Consider the following 21745-nt stretch of genomic DNA (forward strand, 5'->3'; position numbering starts at 1 on the left):
CCCTCCCCGCTTTGTCCCACCAACTCCTAATGTGCTTCTAGGACCATTTCCTGATTCTGCGCTAGGTAAGGGCGCCCTGCCTTCCCCACCAGGACTGAATGAGCGGCCACTGGGTGCCAGGCCTGGACTACCGCCAGGCCCTTTTGACTTGTCTTTCTGCCTCCGGTCTGTCTCATCCTTTCCTTCACCTTTCCACCTGCCACCAAAGTGGTCTTTCTGAGAAGCAGCTGTGGCCCATCACTCTGCTTCAGTACCCAGAACTCTATCACAAACCCACCCCAGGTGCTGGCTTCGGCAGCACAAACACTAAAATTGGAACGATACAGAGATTAGCATGGCCCCTGCGCAAGGATGACACGCAAATTCGTGAAGCGTTCCATATTTTTAAGAGAAAAACAAATACCGTATGCAAACACATATATATGGAATCTAAAAAAAAAAAAAAATGGTTCTGAAGAACCTAGGGGCAGGACAGGAATAAAGACGCAGACATAGAGAATGGACTTGAGGACACGGGGAGGGGGAAGGTAAGCTGGGATGAAGTGAGAGAGTGGCATGGACAGATATATGCTACCAAATGTAAATAGCTAGTGGGAAGCAGCCGCATAGCACAGGGAGATCAGCTCGGTGCTTTGTGTCCACCTAGAGGGGTGGGATAGGGAGGGTGGGAGGGAGACGCAAGAGAGGGGATATATGTATATGTATAGCTGTTCACTTTGTTGTACAGCAGAAACTAACACACCATTGCAAAGCAATTATACTCCAATAAAGATGTTAAAAAAAAACACACACAAAAAAACCCACCCCAGCCCTCCAGGCCCAACCCAAAGCCCCTTCGCCAAGATGCCTTCCCTCCAGCTATGGAGATTCCATACTTGCTTATCATACTTGACTTTAAAAAATATATATATATATATATTTATTTATTTGGTTGCATCAGGTCTTAGTTGTGGCAGGCAGGCTCCTTAGTTGCAGCTCGCTGGCTCCTTTGTTGCAGCACTTGGGCTCCTTAGTTGCGGCATGTAGGACCTAGTTCCTGGACCAGGGATCGAACCCAGGCCCCCTGAATTGGGAGCTTGGAATCTTAATCGCTGTGCCACCAGGGAAGTCCCCATACTTGACTTTTCTGACTTCACCTGAGTTACTGGGGCAAGGACAAGACGGCCCCTTACCACACTGAATGATCCCTGAGGCCAGGGGGGTCAGCCTAGCACTTTGCCTTCCGTGTTGCCGCATCCTGAGGTCATGTGACCCCAGCAGCAGCCAAATGAGTGAAGTCTGTACCCAGGGCCCCATGGTCAGGGCCACCGCCTCTGTTTTGGCAAGGACAGAGGGCCTGAGCAGGCCACCTGAGCTGGGTTTCCTGACCTCGTTCCAGTGACAGCTGCAGCCACAAATTCCAAGAGAGAACACGCAACAGTTAGGAACAAAGGCAATGCTTTTTTTTTTTTTTTTTTTTTTTTTTTTACTTATTTAAAAAGGCCTTGCCGGCAGGAATATAGTGTAAAAATCATTGGAAAAACTAAAAGGCATCGATACATATCCGAATATACACTTTGTACATAAATTACATTTCCTTTAGTCTTTCTGAGTGAGGTCCTGATTCAGCACTGAGGTCTAGTAATTCAGAGGTCCTGGGAGCTGCACATTCAGGCCGGCATAGTCCACCATGTACATTGGCCATTGCTAGAAAGAGGGGGACAGAGAGCCCGGGTTAGGACTCCAGGTGACGTGGAGAGCACACCAGAACATTCAGCGCTGCTTTCTGAAGGGCTTCCTCAGATGCTATTTATTTTGAGGCCATGGAATGCCCAGAGAGGGGACGTGACCTATCTAAGGTCACGCAGTTCACCAGTGGCATGGGGCCTGGGCTGGAGCCTTCTGACCTATTCCCACCTGTGTCCCGGGGGCTAACCATGTGAGCAGACATGTGGGGAGGGAATTGGGGATTGGCTCAGAACTGCTGGTCACCCCCATCAACTCAGCCCCCTCCAGGCCTCAGGCTCCAAAGCAGCTGTCCTGTCTCTCTGGGTGGTGGGAGGGGCTAGGGACCCTCTGTGAGCACCCTGGCAGGAACAGAGGCAAAGCCTGAGCTTCGGGGTTTAGCAGGAAGGGGTCCAAGGATAAACAAATCCTTAAGTCATTTTCAACTGTCTTCCAATGTTCTCCCCATTTGGACTTGGGATTTCAAAGCTAGTATTTTGAAATCAGAAAGAACCCTCAAGTGTGTGCTCTTAATGAGGTTTTCCTCGTGGGTGGGAGAGAAAAATCCAGCCACATGACAGAACAGGTGGAGCTTTGGAGGTGGGGTCTCCATCCACCACTGACCAGCCATGAGGCCACAGAGTCATTCGGCCTCTGACCCTGGTTTTCCTTGTCTACATACTGCAGGGAACACCTCACAGGGCTGTGGCTCAGAGCATGTGATGTGAGTACAGAGATTAGTCTAGCATCTGATTGCCCCGGGAACCCAGGAGTCTGCTTGAGGTCCTGCCGAGTGGGTGGTCAGGTCCCTTCCCTCTCCTCGGCCTCAGCTTGCCCATCTGCACAGTGGGGGTATGAACTCCTTCCCCGGGCGCCTGTGGGCACCTGAAGAGAGGGGGTTGGACCATCTCATGCGTAGGGCAGGCAGATGTGTCTGCAGACTCTTACTCAGCGCCCAGCATCTCCCCGCGCCCCAGACCCACGCTCCAGAGTAGACGAGCCTGCCCGAGTGCCGGCTGAAAGCCAGAGAGAAGAGCAGTCAGGTCCAGGTCTGTGCAACTTTACCACGAGTGAGATCTGGTTGGTGGATGCCACTGACTCCGGGTTAGAGGAGGAGGAAGAGGAGATGGAATTCCCTTCGGAGACCCGCTTTCTCTTGCGCTTGGGGAGGCTGCTGTCTTTGGCTGGTGGGAGAAAGGGTTGCTGACGCCGGGTGCCAGGGCCACTGTGTCTTGGCCTCCTGACCCCCCCTGGAGAAGGCCTCGCTCTCAGGTTTGAAGTCCCCTTCTCAGCACTCAAGGCTCCCGACCCACCAGCGGCTGAGGCCCGTCTCTCCAGCCTCCTTCCCTAAGCAGCCCCACGCCCCACTCGCCCACCCTCCTGCTCCCGCTCACCTGTCTGCTTTGCTAACAGTAGAGCCTCCTCCCCCAGGCAGGTCTCCCCAGCAGGCTCAGCTCAGGCCCAGGGGTTCCTTATACCCTCCCCAGACCACGTAGCCTGCGGGCTCCCGGCCTCCCCAGAACCCCCAGACTCAGAGCCACACAGACTTAAGTCTTAGGGGGAGTCACTTAGTGGCCAACGGGCCTTCGTTTTGTCACAAGTAAAATGTAAGATCCTGCAGGCTTGCCGGGAGAGTCACATGAGCTAATGTGCCTGGTCCCCAGTAAACAGTCAGAAACTGGGAATTGGTATCAGTATCGTTGCTACTGTTACCGCTGATGTGTGATGACCCAGATCTGATTTGCTGTGAATGATAACAGGTCACAGGTACTAGTAGACAGGCAGTGTCCCAATGGAAAGAAACCCTGGTTTAGAGCCAGAAGTCCTAAGTTCAAATTCCACTGCTGCCACTTACTAGCTGTGTGACCCTGGTAAATTGATTAACCTCTCTGAGCCAAGAGGGGACAACTGTGATATGAGACTCAAAGGAGATTATGTGTATGAAAGAGCCTAGTACCAAGCCCAGCACAGAGCAGGACTAGCAGGGGTTGTGTTGCTGCTGAATTCAATTCATGTGAATATGTAAGACTTATCAAAAAGATTTGCAGCTGTATATTGGGGAATTCCCTGGCGGTCCAGTGGTTAGGACTCTGCACTTCCACTGCAGGGGACGGGGTTCCATCCCTGGTCGGGGAACTAAGATCCCGCATTCTCGAGGCCAAAAAAAAAAAAAACAATTTGCAGCTGTGTGATGCATAGGTGGGGATTGGGCTTGACTGAGTGGATGGACAGGTTACTGATACAGCCCACCAGAAGGGTCTTAATGACACAGCATGAGGGCAGGCTGGGCCCAGGGGGCAACTGTTTGTTCAGTTGCTGAAGCAAAACCAGAGCCTGGCGTCTGGGATGTGGTATAAAGACCCCGGGAAACAGGAGACTCTGGAGGCAGGAGGAGCCCAGGTTGTGAGCCAGGGAGGAGGGATTTTTGTAGGAGGCTCCACATGCAAACAAGTCAGAGGTGCTGGCCCCGGGCTGTGGCCACCCTAGGGTCACTGTAAGACCCTAAAGATGGCCATGGTGGGGGGGGGGGGTGGATGTAAGTGACAGCATCCAGTCTCTGATCATTTGTCCCAAACTCTCCTCCCTGAGGCCTCCACGGAGCCTTCTGCGAGTGTGCCTTTGACTTGGGAGCAGCTCCCAAACCTAGTCACCTCCCTACCATGAGTGCCTAGTGCCATGCCCGTGGCATCAGCACATGCTAGAAGGAGGTGGCTGCTGGCTGCCTGTGCCACCCCGGGCTGTGGTGTCCCAGGGGAACTGGGACCATCTGGAGTTGGACCATCTTGGGTCTCAGGCTGGGGTGGGGCCACCTCGCTGAATTCCGTCACTGTCCCCATTAAACAGCCATGCTGGGGCCTGCAGTCCACGGTGGCCTGTGGTTCAGAGGGATGGTCCGGACACCAGGTTCTAGGCGGCCACCAACTCACTACGTGGCCTTGGCAAGTCCCTTCCCCTCCCTGGGCCTCAGTTTCCCAGAGGTACCATGAGAGGTGGGACTAGATGGGTGTTTCTTAATCAGAGGTGCACCTCCCAATCCCCAGGGCTCCATCCTCTCGAGCTCTATGGCACACCTGCTTAATCAGAATCCCAGAGTCTCCCAGGTTCTTGCGCCCTGAAAGGTTCCAGAAGACCAGGGTCTGGTGCAGGTGCTGCCCTGCAAATGCAGGCAGAATCTAGGGGGCCCAGCCAGTCTCGGGCAGCGCCCGCCTACCTCACCCCTGCTGACCCCACGTCACCCCCCCTCCCCTCCCCAGGTGACTTTCCCCATCCTACCTGATGTCCCCTCTTGCTGGTTCCAGCCTGTCCCTCATCCTCTCTAGCAGATCTGACACCCTCTCTAGCTGATCTGGCCCTCTGTGGCAGGGCCTCTCTGAAAGGCGCCTGCAGGCTTCCTGGCCTTCCAGCACCTGGGGATACTGGTGCTGCAGAAGGAGATCTCAGGCTCCCTGGGGAGGTACTGGGCAGGGGGACTACACTTCCCTCTATTGCATGCCACTTGGCCCAGATCTGTTCATAGACTCTGGTCCCTGAGAGGCAGAAGGGTGGCCTTTTTTTTTTTTTTTTTCCAGCCACACTGCGTGGCTTGTGGGATCTTAGTTCCCTGACCAGGGATTGAACCTGTGCCCCCTGCAGTGGAAGCTCAGAGTCCTAACCACTGGACTGCCAGGGATTTCCCAAGGATGGCCTCTTTAGCCTCTGACTTACCTGGCACCTTGGCATCATTGCAGATTTCTGCAAAAGGTCTGAAAAAGAGAAAGATGAGGTGGCAGTTAGAAAATGAGGTTTCCCCTCCTCCTTCTCACCTGCTCCCTGAGTCTGGGCGACATCTCTCGTGAGATGACATGAGATGAGATGCCGCCACTGCTGGAACATTAGCCAGGTAAGACCTGACTGAAAACGGTCAGCATCCCCGCCCAGAGCAGGTGCATGATCGCCAGTCTCGGGACCTGGTTTCCTCTAGAGAGCGAGGGTGTCGTCTGACCAAGTGATCAAAAGTGTGTGCCTAGATTTATGTAAATGGATATTTGAGACAGTAGTATATTTTAATATATCTTTTACTTTTTATTTTATTGATTATTTTACTTGCAGTGTTATTATATGAACCACCCCCCACAAATTAGACGTAACCTAAATGTCCATCAGTAGAGGACATTATGGTCTATCTAAACAGTCATTAAAGGGAGTTATCATGGAAATGGATAATGGTCAAATACATGCAAGATAGTCAGAGAGGAAACAGCAAGTTTTACTTACTGTCTACAGATAAATACTGTTTGATCTCAGTTTCATTTTTCAAAATATATATCTAACAGGCATTAAAAGAAAAGTGGAAACATTGAAGGAAAATCCCAGAATGTCTTTGGTGGTTCTCTGTGGGAAGTATGCCTACAGGGTGTGGGGTGGGCATTTTCTCCTATTTTCCAGAAGTTACTTCAGGGGGTGGACTGTAGTTGGGAAGGAAGGGAAACCTCTACTTTTCATTTGAGACCCCTCTGAATAATTTGATTTTTTTGACACATGCAAATACTATTTTAATTTTAAAACATGGATTGTAAAATTGAAAAGAAAATATGAGTAGAGGAAAAACTAAGAAAGAAATGCACCACCAGGGACTTCCCTGGTGGTCCAGCGGTTAAGACTCTGTGCTCCTAATGCAGGGGGCCCCGGGTTCGATCCCTGGTCAGGGAACTAGATCCCACATGCTGCAACTAAAGATCCTGCATGCTGCAACAAAGACCCGGCGCAGCCAAATAAATAAATAAATATTTAAAAAAAAAAAAAAAAAAAAAGCACCACCAGTGTTAACTCTGAATAGGAGTGTTATGGGTTATCTTCCTCGTTTTTCTACCTTTTTGTATTTTCCCAAGTTTGCCGTGTGTATTGTTTCTAAATCCGAAAATAGTCAAATAAACTACTGTATTTTTTAAAAAACACTATAAGGATATATAGTAAAATACAGACAGTGGTTGTCTCTGGGGGGTGGGGGTACTGAATTACTGTTATTTTCTAAATACAGTAAAATGGGTAAACATGAGGGGAATAGTAAGAAAAAAAAATCAAATTTAGTTAAAATCAAAAAAATAAACAAACACCCATGAATGCTGAGGCCTTGTGTTTCAGTTGAAAGGGGTTGTAATCAGGACACCAGGGCTACAGACTGAATGCTCGTGTCCCCAAAAAATTCAAATGTTGAAACCTAATCCCCCATGTGATGGTATTTGTTGGTGGGGTCTTTGGGAGGTGATCAGGTCAGGAGGGTGGAGCCCTCGAGACAGGATTAGTGCCCTTATTAGAGGCCCCAGATTGCTCCCTTGTCCCTTCCACCATGTGAGGACACAGCAAAAAGAGGGCCATCTGTGAACCAGGAAGAGCCTCACCAGATGCCAAATCTGCTGGCACCTTGATCTTGGACTTCCCAGCCTCCAGAATGGTGAGAAATAAACTTCTTTTGTTTAAGCTACCCGGTCTGTGGTATTTTGTTACAGCAGCCCGAATGGACTAAGATACCTGGGTCTAGAGCCCAGCTGACCCACTGTAACTTACACTGTCCCTTTCCTCACTCTGGGTATCAGTTGCCCGATCTTTAAGATGAGAGTGTTAAGCTAGTCCATCTCCTGGATTCTGTGCAAGTGAAAGGTCCCTCTCTCTCCTTTTCTCTCTGTCTCTCTCTCTCTCTGACTCCTGGCTGGGCCTGCTTTGGGGGTTCCCCTCCCAGATCCAAGCAGCACCCTCTCCCATGGCCCCCGCCACCCTGCCCACCCTGACGCAGGTGCTGGGGGCACTCACTGGAGCTGGTTGATGATGACCATGCGGACGTGCTCCCGGGCCTTCAGGATCTTCTCCAGCCGGTGTATGTCATACGTGTTGGGGTTCCGGAAAGGGATGTCATCGGGCAGGCCTGTGACCTCGACAGCATCTGGGCTGTCCCGAATCAGTTTGTAAGGGACCAGCACAGGCCGGTTCAGGCCCAGGGCCTCACCTAGAGGGCACAGGGAGTCAGGGAAGATGTCCCCTTTCAAAGCCAAGCTCTGTGGGGAACGGCTGGGACCCAGCACAGCCCCACTCAGTAGCCACTGCACCACAGAGAGTTTAAAAGTCAACACACACATCACTTTTTTTTATCCAATTAGCAAAACTAAAAATCCAGGAGGGGTGGGGGAGGGAAGGAGTGGGAGCTTGGGATTAGCAAATACAAACTAGTATATACAGGATGAATAAACAACAAGGTCCTACTGTATAGCACAGGGAACTATATTCAATATCCTGTGATAAACCAGAATGGAAAAGAATATGAAAAAGAATATATATAACTGAGTCACTTTGCTGTACAGCAGAAATAATACAACACTGTAAATCAACTATACTTCAATAAAATTAAAAAAAAAAAATCCATTGAATTCCCTGGCAGTTCAGTGGTCAGACTCCATGCTACCACTGCAGGGGGCATGGGTTCGATCCCTGGTCAGGGAACTAAGATCCCGCATGCCTCAAGGCTCGGCCAAAAAAAAAAAAAGAAAAGAAAAAAAAGCAATATCCAACACTGGCAATGAAACAGGTACTTTCACACATGCCCAGTGCAATGATTTGTTAAGTGTGCACGCCTGGACCTGACAAATGAGGACCTGATGCCTGCTAAAAATCCACTCTTATTGTGTTAGAAAACATAAAAGTTCTTACTTAGGTATTTGTGGCTGAAATGATGGGATGCCTTAGATTTGTTTTAAAGTACTAAACCTATCAAAGTGTGCCTGTGGAAATAGATGAAATAAGATTGGCAAAATGTTGGTAAGCACAGAAGCTGGGTTTGGGTTACATGGTGGGTCATTTTGTCATTCTCTCTGCTTTTGTATATGTTTGAAAACTGATTCCAAAATAAAAAGTGAAAAAGACACCACAAACCACCAGCAGAGGTGCTTCCTGTTACTCTCAAAATGAAACCCCAACTTGGAGTCCTGGCCTGCCCACCTCTCCCCACCCCGTCATCGGGACATCTTCCCACTCCAGGCCCTCCTGCCTTCTCGCTGCTCCCCAGTCACTGAGCTGTTCCCTCTGCCTGGCAAGCTTCCTTCTAATGTCTGTCCCCGCCTGACATTCAAGTTCTGGCTAAAACGTCCCTTCTTCCAAGGAACTTTCTTTCTTTTTTTTTCCCCCCCTAATTAATTAATTAATTAATTAATTATATTTTTGGCTGCGTTGGGTCTTCATTGCTGTGCGTGGGCTTTCTCTAGTTGCGGCGAGTGGGGGCTACTCTTCGTTGGGGTGCACGGGCTTCTCATTGCAGTGGCTTCTCTTGTTGCGGAGCATGGGCTCTAGGTGCGCGGCCTTCAGTAGTTGTGGCACGCGGGCTCAGTCGTTGTGGCTCGCGGGCTGTACAGCGCAGGCTCAGTAGTTGTGGAGCACAGGCTTAGTTGCTCTGCGGCATGTGGGATCTTCCCGGACCAGGGCTTGAACCCGTGTCCCCTACATTGGCAGGTGGATTCTTAACCACTGCACCACCAGAGAAGTCCCCAAGGAGCTTTCTGGTTCACCGATCCAGACAGACCATGGCTACCCCCTCTTACCCTCATCACACTTCTACATTTTCCTGTTTTCCTTTGTCACTCTCTGAAATTCTTTTTTTTTTTTAAATTGTCTTTCTCTGCTACAATACAAAGTGGAGCCAATACTACTAAATTCATCACAAACAAAATGTACATAGAGCACCTAGTGCAGCCTGGCACCCACTAATCTAGAAAATGCTCCATCAGTGGTAACCGTATTATCAACTGCACCATCCTGGGTTCCGCCCTGGCACCTGGATGCCTTCTGCACAGGACCTGGCACCTTTCATACATTCCACGGCCAGTTCCCTCCCGACACGGAGCCCCTAGACAGCGGGATCAGATGCCTTCCTCTGGAATCTCAGGGCTGAGTGTGTGTTGGGCAGACAAGCGTCTGCGTGAACAAGCACTTGGCCATGGGGCATGGCCTCCGCCACACAGCCCAGCCCTAGAGAAACAGAAATGCTGACCACAGCCATCCCCACTGTGTGCACCACAGATCAGGGTTTTTTCCCCTTTCTTGGGTGGGGAGAATGAGGGATCAGCTCCCATCAGTCTCGGACAGGGCAACTATGTCCCCAGGGAGCGGACAGGCCAGCTAGGGGCAACTGGAGGCCAGGCTGGCTGCAGAGGGAGGGGCGCCTCCAAAGACGGCTGCCCCCCAGGCCCTGCCCTCCCCCGCCACGCACTGACCGTATTTCTCGTTGAAGAGCTCCTTCACCTGCTCCCGGAGGATCACCTTCTCCCCAAGTCTGTTGGCATCATCTTCATCTACAAGAGGAAGACGAGGGGGCGTGAGGGTCGGCACGGTCTCGGCCACCGGACCTGCTCCTTCTCCCCCATGGCGGCCCAGACCCTCACCTGCTGGCGCAGACTCTCCAGGGCCCGCCCACTCCCCTGCAGCCTGTTTCTGGCCTCAGCCGTCTGTCTGTACATCCATCCACCCGTCCCGCATCCTCTGAACACCTTCCCCCGTACAGGCCCCGTGTCAGGCACGGAGCACCCCGAGGAGAGGGAGGCCGTGGGCCTCCTCCCAGGAACTCACAGCCCAGCAGGGGTGGCGCCCAGAAGTGCGACGGGGGACACCTCCGGGGAGACGTGGGGCATGAATCGGGGTGCCTACCCCGTCCGTGCAAGCCTGGGGAGGCCCCCTGGGAGAGCAGGAAGTTCAAGTGGTCTCTTGGAAGGCAGGTAGGGGTCTGTGACGAGTGGGGTGCGGGTGGGAAAAGACAGCAGGTGTAGGACTGGCCCATGCGTGGGCACTGAAGGGAGAAAGGTCACAACGTGCTGGATGCGGCTGAAGCCCGGGCCGGTGCCAGGGGAGGGGGCGGGGGTGGGTCCAGCAGCGTGTGCTGGCCTGACTGAGCTGGGCTCTCAGAACTCACCCTGGTGGCCTTGCAGACCAAGAGCCCCAGGCCTGTGACCAGGGAGACAGGCGTGTTTTGGGGGTGTAGGGGCCGCACACGCTTCCGGCCTAGCGTCCAGGGCAGCCCTCCACGGGCACTTTCTGCTTGGCCCCTGTGCTCCCCTCACTCCTCTCCTTGGCCTAGAAGAGCAGCTGGGGTCCGTGGAGCCCCCCAGAGGCAGGGCCGGGCTGGGCGGGAGTGGATGGCATGGAGAAGGTCCGGGCTGCGGGCTGGTGCCCTGGGTTGGGGAGGGAGCTGGAGTTCCAGGAAGGGCCCGGGCACCCTCGCACAGTAAGCACCGGGCTGGGCCTCTGGGGCGGGGGTGGGGACTAGGAGCTGGCAGCCAGCAGGGAGCCAGGGCCTGGGCGGTGAGGGGCAGAGCAGACAGAATGGGTCTGTGAAGAAAAACAACCCCTGTGCTAATCTGGAAAATCTCACAGAACTCAGTTCCATTTAGGAAGCCAAGGGCTGTGTGCCACTCAGACTGTCTGCTGCCCCCGCCTGCCCTTCACACCCCGGCCAGGAGGCCCAGCCCTATCCCTGCACCACCGCCAGGGAGGGGCCTCCACTCCCAGCCCAGGGCCGCCCCGCAGGGCAGAGAGCTTCCCGCACTGCCCGGCGCCTCCTCCTCCTTCACCCGCTGTCCCTGGTCTGGCCCTGTTCTTGCCCGCGCTCCTGACTCTGGAACCTAGATCTGCCGTATCTCGGAGTTCCTGAATCTCTCTCTTCAACCACGGCCAACCAGCCACCTGGGTGCCCACGAGACACTGCAAATGTCAGGCATCCCAGATAACCTCCTCTCCCTGTGTCCCCATCTTGGGGAGTGATGGCTCCCCTCGGCCACACCAAGACCCCAAACTCAGCACCCCCTGGAGCCCTCCATCTTCCCACACGCCCCAACATGGCCCTTCCAGATGGTTTTCAGGACCCTGGAGGTGGCGAGAATCAACCTGACCCTCCTCCAGGTCAGCAGACAACTAGGACTGAGCCCTGGGCCCCAGGGCCACCTAGAGCCTGCAGAGAGGTGCAGGACACTCTATCTAGCTAAGCCCCTGCCACCAGGGATTGCTCTGGTGGCCGGCATTCTGCACAGGCACGGCAGCACCACACAGGCCAGGGAAAGATCGGCCTGGATTCACCCAACGAGCACTTGGATGCTCTGCTGGCAGCTTTCCCGGACGCGGTCACGGCCACTGCTCACCACAGCCGAGGACACAAAGGTTCAGAGAGGTTAAGTAACCTGCCCAAGGTCACACAGCCGCTAAGTGCCAGGAATACTCTGTCTGACCCAAAAGTCCTCGTCTTTCACTCTACCACGCACTCTGGGTTTCCTGAAGTCTCAGTTTCCCATCTGTAGAAAGAAGGGTTGATCTTTAAGGTGTTTCCTCTAAATCTCTCGTTCCATCAGCTCATAGTTCCACGCCTCTGTCTCCTCTCAAGCTCAGGGCAGGGCCGGACTCAGTCCGTACATGACAAAAAGCCTTCTGGATTAAAAGACAGCACCTCAAAGCAAGCCCACAAGCTCAGGTCCCCGTAGTTGCTGGACATGGCTGTCACCTGTGCACCTCTCTGGGCGCGCAGGACTCACTCACCAACCCCACCTCCCCCAGCAGGCTCCTGCTGCACCGCTGCCAGTGGGTGGAGAGAGACAAAGACAGGGCAGGCTGGGCTGCACACTGCCCTTGCCTTGTGAGAGGCAATGCCAGGCCCCAAAGGGCCACGCATGGGCCACGCCATGTCACCTCTCAGCATTTCAGCTCACTGTCTTGATATAGTATTCGTCTTGGACAAATATTTCACGAGCACCGTCCCATCTGGATGCGGTGCTGCCCTTGGGCATTTAGCAGAGTACAGAGCACAGCCCTAGATGAGGCAGGGGACGGTGAGGAACACTCGGTGACCCACTGGGCTTGATAACTGTCAGTGCATGGCTCGTGGAAACATGGGGTGGGGGGGGGACAACCCCAACCCAGCCAGGAATCAAGGAGGCCTTCCCAGAGGAGGTGACACCCATGCCACCCAAGGCCCCGTGGGATGCAGACTTATCTGCATGTTGGGGCTGCAGGCATCCCGTGGGTGCTCAACACATGTTAGGGGACATGGAAAATTTCCCCTCCCCTATGTCCTGTCTGATCTGCCGGAGACAGCACCCCCAAACCAAGCTGCAGCTGACAGGGAGAGGTGGTGACACCACATCACAGGGCAGCCAGCAGGAAGAGCACACGGGCCGGTCCCGGGCAGCAAACTGTGGCAGCAGTTAAATGTCAGGAAAGTGGGACCTGGGTTGCCTGAGGGACGCTGGTGGCACCGGGAGGTGTCCTGAATGCCTCTGGAGTGTGATGGGAGTTTAGGGGCCTTTTTCCATAATACCAAGAATAATCACAGCTGCTGAGTGGACCAAGCATGTCCCACGTGCAGACTGTCAGGCCCACGACGCACGTTACCACTGGATCCTCCCAGCTCAGCGTCGGGCCTCTGAGAGGATGCCCACTTTTCTCCGCAGCTGCTCCTGGCTTCTCCCCCACCTCTGTTTTTACTTAATTTGGAGGAAGGGAGTTCCATTTTTCTTAGAGGACTAGTTTTTGAATGAAATAGGCCAGGTCAGCCTCTGGCAGGGGCTGGAGGGGAGAGAGGCGCTGATCCTCTGTGTACTCAGAGGAAACTGGAGGCAACCCCTCGGGTGGTGAGGGCAAAGGAGTGACGCAGTTGCTGGGAGGTTGAACCTGAACCCCAGGTGAAGAGGCCCTGCCTGTGTTCCTGCTTGAGCCCCAGCCCTCCAGCTCCACGCAGGGGGGAGGGCTGAACACGCTTGTGTCGGGGGGCTCGGAGGTGCCCAGGACAGAGCTGGTCTCCTGTGACGTGAATCATGGCCACCGTCCTCAGCTGGCCCCTGGCCGAGTCCTGGCGAGCCCCGGTGTGGAGGAGGAAGGCCATGCGCCCTGCTAGCCTGCACCTCCAGCCAAGTGGGCCTGTTGGCAGGCTGTGGGCAGGTCACAGGACTCCTTCCTGACACAGCCAGGCTCCTGCCACCACCGTCACACACCCACCGTCTGGAGAGGGGGTGGCCAGGCCTGTGGTCACCAGGGACCTCCCCAAGGGTGGCTGTGGGCAGTGGCTGTCCTAGCCTAGGCTGGGGTGGGACGGTCCCGGCAGCCATCACCTCTGAGTCTGGTCTGCTTGTGGGCCAAACTAGGATCAGGAAACATGAGAACATGGGGAGGGGGGTGAGGCACAATCACTGGGACCCCGTGGGGCCCCGGCCGTAAACCCAGTGGTCTTTCCCGGGCTCTGAGGTGCAGCCCTGTTGCCAGGAGTTAAGACCACACGCTCTGAAGTCTGACTGTCTGGTCTCAAATCTTGGCTCTGTTATTAGCTCGTGACCTTAGACAACCACTGGCTTTCCTCCTTTGGCAAGTAGCAACAGGGCTTCCTTGGTGGCGCAGTGGTTGAGAGTCCGCCTGCCAAGGGGACAAGGGTTCGAGCCCGGGTTCGAGCCCTGGTCCAGGAAGATCCCACATGCTGCAGAGCAGCTGCGCCTGTGCGCCACAGCTGCTGAGCCCGTGCTCCACAACTACTGAAGCCTGCGCTCCACAACTACTGAAGCCCGTGCACCTAGAGCCCATGCTCCGCAACAGGGGAGGCCGCCGCAGTGAGAAGCCCGCTCAGTGCAACGAAGAGTAGCCCCCGCTCGCCGCAACTAGAGAAAGCCCGTGCGCAGCAGCGAAGACCCAACTCAGCCTAAAATTTAAAAAAAAATGAAAAACAACAAAAAAAAACCTTAAAAAATAAAAATTAGCAACAACGACCACATGGAGGTGCCGTGAGGATGAGGTGAGGACGTTATGCCCATGCCTGGCACAGTCTACAGTCTAGTTATTACTCTTCTTCTCTGGGGGGGTCCTGCCTGAGCTTCTCTGAACCCAGGTTGGCTGTAAGGACACCAACGGTTGCAAACATTTCAGAATGTTCTCCATTTGGAAATGGCACAGGGCTCCATGCGGAGTGTGGTGTGCCCTCAATGTACCTGCTTGAATGCCTGTAGACAGTGGGGAGAAAGGGGGTCCTCAGGGCCAGTGACAGGGAAGTTCACTGGCCCAGCAGGTTGCAAGGCAATCTTGACTGTAACCCTAATGCTGTGTGATATTTGGAAAAGCACTCAACCTCTGTGAGCCTCAGTTTCCACATCCCTCAAATGGGAATCCTGGCCTGTTGGGAGGGATCCAATGATACCGTGCATAAAAAAATGTAAGGTCTTCTGCCATCAGTGTCAAGTTATCATCGATGTTATTACCAGATCAGTACCTCAGTTGTCTTGTGTAGTCTCAGGAAATGAAATCTTCCATACGAAACTCTTCCAGACGATGGAAGTTTGTTCTCTTAAGTCCCTGGGTTTGCTTTACTCATGTGGGGGAGACCATTTTCTAAAACTCATCAAGTACCCCTTTCTTATTAAGCACATGGTTGGGGGTAGGCGGAGGTCACCCTCATGACCCGACCGCCAGTGCCGTCCAGAAAGTGCTATTGAACTTGCCCTAGCTGCAGTGACCTGTCCCCCACTGCCCCAGGCTGGCATTTCTCCTGCCTCTTGCTGCTGTTTCCAGTTTTCTGGTCTCCTCTCTCCCACTACTGTCTATCTCACTACTGTAGCTCTCATCCTGTTGTTTCTAATCTGCTGTCTGTTGGCCTGAGGATTAACTGAATTTTGCCTGGGGAAAGAAAGCAACCAAGCTTATTAAACCACAGCTATGCCATGTACACAGTTTTACGCCAGTCAGCTCGGGGTGAGGCCTGGGGTGGCCTCACAGCCCTCTCCCGGGGCAAAGTACACGAGCCCTGAGCAGCCTGGCCTTTCTGCGCCTGGTCTGAGGTCCCCAGCTCAGGCTGATGACTGTGAGCTGACAGTCATGATCCAAAATGACACAGAGGCAGCCCGCAGCAAGGAACGCCGCTCAGAGGGAGAGACCAGATCTCTGGGGAAGAGTGCAATAACTCCTCCTCCTCAACCCTCTCGAAGCAGCCTCTCCTCTCTGCCAGGCTTGGGCTGGGCGATTCAGGCAAAAAGCAGACCTGGGCGGGCCTGGCTCTCAAGAGAGCAGAGGCTGGTTATCCACGGGCACCCCACCTTGGCAGAACAGCTGCCTTGTGCAGGGAGCGGAGCCAAGTCCCTCTCTGGGACCCTGCGACTTGCATGATACCTCCCTTTCCTGGCACCAGACCTTTGCCAGGATAAAACTCAGTTCAGGGCTTCCCTGGTGGCGCAGTGGTTGGGAATCTGCCTGCCAATGCAGGGGACACGGGTTCGAGCCCTGGTCTGGGAGGATCCCACATGCCACGGAGCAACTGGGCCCGTGAGCCACAACTACTGAGCCTGTGCGTCTGGAGCCTGCGCTCCACAACAAGAGAGGCCGCGACAGTGAGAGGCCCGCGCACTGTGATGAAGAGTGGCCCCCGCTTGCCGCACCTAGAGAAAGCCCTCGTACAGAAACGAAGACCCAACACAGCCATAAATAAATAATTAAATAAATTAAAAAAATTAAAAAAAAAAAAAAGCTTTCAAAAAAAAAAACAAAAAAAAAACTCAGTCCATCTCTTAACCCCTTCCATGATCTGTATTTAGGGGCAGCAGGAATTTTGGGGTTTTTTTGGCCATGCTGCACACCTTGTGGGATCTTAGTTCCCCGACCAGGAATTGAACCCGGGCCCTCGGCAGTGAAAATGCGAAGTCCTAACCACTGGATCCGCAAGGAAGTCCTCCATCTGTTTTACAGACGGAGAAGCTGAGGCTCAGAAAGGGGATGGCCATGCTGCAGTGGGGTGGAAGCCCTCCCCGGGCCCATGATCTCGTGTACCCAAGAGAATCTTTCGTATGTGTGCCAAAGAAGACATGCTCAAGTGTGCTAAGATCACTCTTAGTAACAGCAAGACCATGGAGGGAACCCAGATGGCCAAGGACAGGAGAATGGACAAATCAATCGTGGTACAGTCACTCAATGGAATATTACAGAGCCCTGAAAACAAACAGCTATGGCCACACATTTCAACCCTGTGTTACGTCATGTTAAGTGACAGAAGCAAGTTCCAGGCTTGTTACAATAGGACACCTTGGTTAGAAAAGTTAAAAAAAAAAGGGACTTCCCTGGTGGCAAAGTGGATAAGACTCTGCACTCCCAATGCAGAGGGCCTGGGTTCGATCCCTGGTTAGGGAACTAGATCCCACATGCCGCAACTAAGGAGCCCGCCTGCCACAACTAAGACCTGGTGCAACTAAATAAATAAATAATAATTTTTAAAAAGTTAAAAAAAAAAAGCAAAATGAAACAATTTTGGTTTAGGCCTGTATTATATGCAATAGACATGTTAAAAGAAATCAACCTGTGAGCAGTGATTAAATCACGGGGGACGACAGTGTCAAAGACATTTTTGGGAATTTGAATACAGACTGTCTATTAGATGATAGGGAGTTAGTAAGTTTTATAAGTGTGACAACGGTATTGTGGATCTGCAAAAGAATAGCATTGTTCTGGAGAGTTGTGGGTTGTGTGTTGAAATATTTAGGCGTGAATAGTCAAGATGTCTGCAACTTACTTTGAATGGAGAAAGAGGCAGAGACAGAAATCAATGGGGCGGGGTCTGTGCCTGTGGGAGAGACAGAGAGGGACGGAGGGAGGGAGGGAGGGAAGGAATTTGGCAAAAAACGTTAAGAATTAATGACTCCAAGGACTTCCCTGGTGGTCCAGCGGTTGGGACTCTGCGCTCCCAATGCAGGGGGCCTGGGTTCGATCCCTGGTCGGGGAACTAGATCCCACATGCATGCTGCAACTAAAAGATCCTGCATGCCACAACTAAAGATCCCGTGTGCCACAATGAAGATCCCGAGTGCCACAACTAAGACCTGGCACAGCCAAATAAATAAATAAATAAATATTTTTTTAAAAAGGAAAGTATTAATGACTCCAGGGAATTCCCTGGCGGTCTAACGGTTAGAACTCAGAGCTTTCACTGCTAAGGGCCTGGGTTCAACCCCTGGTCGGGGAAATAAGATCCTGAATGTCTGGGTTTCCCTGGTGGCGCAGTGGTTAAGAATCCGCCTGCCAAAGCAGGGGACACGGGTTCGAGCCCTGGTCCAGGAAGATCCCACATGCCACAGAGCAACTAAGCCCGCGCGCCACAACTACTGAGCCTGCGCTCTAGAGCCCGGGGGCCACAGCTACCGAGCCCGTGTGCCGCAACTATTGAAGCCCGAACACCTAGAGCCCATGCTCTGCAACAAGAGAAGCCACCGCAATGAGAAGCCCGTGCACCGCAACGAAGAGTAGCCCCCGGTCGCCCCAACTAGAGAAAGCCCGCGTGCAGCAACGAAGCCCCAACGCAGCCAAAAATTAAAAAAAAATAAATTTATTAAAAAAAAAAAAAAGATCCCGAATGTTACATGGCGAGGCCAAAAAATAAAAAAAAATAAAAAAAAAAAATAAAAAGAAGAAGAAAGAAGAATTAACACAAACACAAAAAAGAGAATTAATGAATCCAGACAAAGAATATATAGGCAGGCATTATACTATTTTTTTTTTTTCCTGCAGTTTTGCAATTTTGAAGGGAAAGAAACCAAGAGAATGACACACATAAAATTCAGAATATTTGTTCTGGGGAGAGAGGCAGACAGGATGAGGGAGAGCACATAGGTGGATGTACGTTATTGGTTCTGTTCTGATTCTTAGACGGGTGGTGGGTTCATGGGCATTCACCATAGTATTTATTAACGAGTGAGCAAACAAATATGTGGGAATACGAATGAAAGAATAAAAATAAATGAATGCTAAATGCAATGTGGTATCCTGGATTGGATTCTGGAATGTGAAAACGACATCAGTGGAAAAACTGAAGAAATCTACATAAAGCCTGTAGCTTAGTTAATTGCATGGCACCAATCGATGTTAATTTCTTAGTTTTGACAAATGGACCATGGTTATGCAAGATGTTAACATCCTACATGGGTCAGACGGTATTTGGGAACTCTGTGCTATCTTTGCAACTTTTTGTAAATTAAAAATCATTTCAAGATAAAAAGTTACAACCATCAATCAATTGATTGATTGATGGTTACATGCAGGGATTGATGGCAGAGTGGGTTATGAGCCAGGGATCATGACGGATCTGATCAGTGCATGGGGTTCACTGGGGAGGGGGACAGGGGAGGGAAGAAAGCAAGCCTTCTCCCCCAGAGTTCCCTCGAGCTGGGCTCTGTGCCCCCGTCAATCCGTCTCCCTTCCCTGGGATGGAGGGGCGTGGTGGGTGGACCACAACCTGCCTGGGCAGGTGATCCAGGTTCCTCCCTGGAGCCCAGATGTCTGACCTTCAGCTGACCCACGGCACACAAGAGCCTGGAACAATGGCCAACAGAGAGCTGTCTGGCTGGGGCGTCCCCTGTTGGGGCTCCAGGCCCTTTCACTGCCCTCCCAGCTGCCAGACACTGGGATGCAAATCCTCCATCTGCCGATGCCACGTGCCCACCAGAGACGGTACCTGGCGATTTACGCAGTGATGCTCTATCTTCCTCACGACAAGCCTGACCTCTAGGTGTTATGATCCTCATTTTACACATAAGGAAATCGAGGCTCAGAGGAGTCAAGGTGCCTGTTCCCAGCCACCAAGGCCGCATTGTTTGCGATGGGTGGCGTTGAGGCTCAAACTCAGTCCTCTCTGACCCCTGGGTGCTGCTTTCCCATCCGGGAACAGCCCAGTACCTCCTCAGAGGGCTTTCTCACAAACTCTCCTGCAGCTCCATGCTCGAACCTGCAAACCTGGCTGGGCAGAGCAAGTGCCAGGTTTTCTTGTGGGGGTCTGTCTTGGACAGACGGTCCTGGGAGCAGACATGGCCATGGCCCTTCCCAAGGGAAATCGTCTCCTTCCCTCTCCTCTCCCCTTCCCTCCTCCATGGTCCCAAGGCCGAACTGTGGCCACGACTGGCCAGGTACGGAATGCCACACACTAGGCGTGATGAGCAGGGCATCAGCACCCAGCCCGGGCGAGGTGGGCAGACGGAGGCAGCGGACCGCACAGGCGAGGGAGGGCTCTACTGCCTTACGCGGGGAGGGGGGGTACCGATCCCGATCCTCATGCTGTACAGCAAACTCTGCAGCCAACGACCCGAGAACAGATGCTTCCTGTGGGCTGAGCGTGCAGTCTGTTTGCCCGTGTTCAGGATTACAGCCCCGGCACCCGCAATAACACCCGACACATCACAAGCGCTCGGTAAATAACTGTCTGAGAAATTAAGCTCCTGCGTGCCCGGCACTCTTCCTAGATCTTTGCATGGATTCCTTCACTTAATCCTTCTGACAACCTTACGAAGTTGGTCCTAGGAGTGTCTGCATCCTACAGACGTGGAGACTGAGGCACACAGAGGAAGCCACGTGCCCCGGGTTACACAGTGAGTTAGAGGGACAGCCAGGATTCACCCCAGCCCACTGACCACCTGGCAGTACAGCCTCGTTCTGCTGTGGCTGGGAGGACAGGGCAGGAGTGTCCGACTCAGCTGCTGCACATGGGGAGGGAAGAGATCTTCCTTCTGTTCCATCCATGCTGCTGTTTCTTCTCTCTCTGCACCCGCAACCCCCAAACCCATGTTTCCACCTGCTCCCTCGAGCACCTTTGATTCTGCATATCCCAGGCCGGCTTCTCCAGGTCCCCTCAAACCTGTCCCTCCTCCCTTCTCGTGTGTCCCTGGCTCCAACCTCCCACACGGTCGCTCAGGAGAGAAACCTTGGCTGAGCAGTGGCTCCCAAAGCTGTCCATGCCCTAATCCCCAGAGCCTGTGACTATGTTTCTTTACATGGCAGAAGGGACTTTGCTGGTGTGATTAAGTTAAGGATCTTGAGGTGGCTAGATTATCCTGGGTTATTCGAGTGGATCCTAAATGTAATCACAAGCATCCTTGTCAGGAGGCAAGGTCAAATGCAGAGGGAGAGGGGACAACAGAGGTTGGACGGATGTGCTTTGAAGATGCTGGAGGGGCTGCAAGCCAAGGAATGCAGGCGGCCTCTAGAAGATGGAAAAGACAAGGAAACAGATTCTCCCTCGGAGCCTTGGGAAGGAACCCACTCTGCGGACACGGTGACTAGCCCTGTGAGACTCATTTCGGACTTCTTAGCTCTACAACTGTAAGGAGATAAACCTGTGTTGCTTTCAGCCACCGAGTGGGTAATTTGTTACAGCAGCCAACGAAACCTCTCTGTGCCCCCTTGTCTCCATCCAAAAATCCAGGTGGGTCTTCTCACCTGCCCTCCCTGAATTCATCCTCTGCTTTGCAAGCCACTCAGATTTTTCTAAACAGTCTATCTGACCATGTCCTTCCCTCGCTTTAAACTCGCTGAGGGCTCTCTGTTGTCCGTGGGGCAAATCCATCCTCCTTTCCCCGGTGAAGAAGATCCTCTGCTGGTACCAGTGAAGTTGTTTTCACCCAGCCCTGCCACTCTCCAGGTCCCCACCCAAGAGGGCGTGCAGAACCTGCTGTTTCATGGAACAGACAGTGGAAACCCGGGGCTCCCCTACTTTGTGGAGCAGAACGGAAACCTTCTCCCGCTTGCCTTGGGTGGCATCTATAATCCGGCACAGTGGGCCTGGGGCCTGCTGAGAAGCCATCGTTGCTCAGGGCCTGACCCCTGACGTCCCTGCAAGATGCTCAGCCGCGTCTCTGGGCCGTGGGAGCCTCACGGCCACAAGGGGAGAAGGGCCTCCCCCAGGGAGAACGGGGTTCTTCCACTCAGCCCCAGGACACCACCCACTCCTGGCTCCTCCCGGTTTTTTCCTTACCCACAAAGGCTGAAGGCACCAGGGCCCTGGCCCTCTGACTCCACTCACTCCCGATGATCTCATTCTGTTAGGGCTTTAAATACCAGCAACAGGCTTGTGATTCCCCAAATTATACCTCAAGCCTGGAACACTCCCTGGACACGCCCCCCGCCCCCACTGTACATGGAACAGCACCTGGATAATACCCCAGACTTAACACGCCACAAACACGCCTGAGACTCCCCCTCTCCCCCCACCCCCCCAGCCAGCTCCTCCTGCATCTTCCTCGTCTCAGCTACCTACCGG

The 21745-nt window shown here is 53.1% G+C and overlaps 1 protein-coding gene and 2 non-coding genes across 6 annotated transcripts in view; 2 read left to right on the forward strand and 1 right to left on the reverse strand.

Moving 5' to 3' along the window:
* Positions 1-282: 282 nt before the first annotated feature.
* LOC132350081 (U6 spliceosomal RNA) lies at positions 283-386 on the forward strand. Its single transcript, XR_009497833.1, has one exon. It is a non-coding gene; the product is annotated as a U6 spliceosomal RNA (small nuclear RNA).
* Positions 387-1450: 1064 nt separating this feature from the next.
* The window catches only part of GTF2IRD1 (GTF2I repeat domain containing 1), a 113290-nt gene continuing 92995 nt past the window's right edge, over positions 1451-21745 (reverse strand). For 3 of the 4 annotated variants that reach the window (XM_059896401.1, XM_059896400.1, XM_059896399.1), the window contains 5 exons: positions 9939-10016; positions 7492-7684; positions 5410-5447; positions 2770-2888; positions 1451-1686 (listed from right to left, as the gene is read on the reverse strand). In XM_059896401.1, coding sequence (XP_059752384.1) covers positions 1618-1686; positions 2770-2888; positions 5410-5447; positions 7492-7684; positions 9939-10016 — 497 coding nt within the window. In that variant the 3' untranslated portion in view covers positions 1451-1617. The remainder of the gene's footprint in view (positions 1687-2769; positions 2889-5409; positions 5448-7491; positions 7685-9938; positions 10017-21745) is intronic. The other variant, XM_059896402.1, reaches the window with a different exon arrangement.
* TRNAR-CCU (transfer RNA arginine (anticodon CCU)) lies at positions 6320-6393 on the forward strand. The gene has a single exon. It is a non-coding gene; the product is annotated as a tRNA-Arg (tRNA).

The sequence above is a fragment of the Balaenoptera ricei genome, chromosome 15 (genome assembly GCF_028023285.1).
Source record: "Balaenoptera ricei isolate mBalRic1 chromosome 15, mBalRic1.hap2, whole genome shotgun sequence".
Lineage (NCBI taxonomy): Eukaryota > Metazoa > Chordata > Mammalia > Artiodactyla > Balaenopteridae > Balaenoptera > Balaenoptera ricei.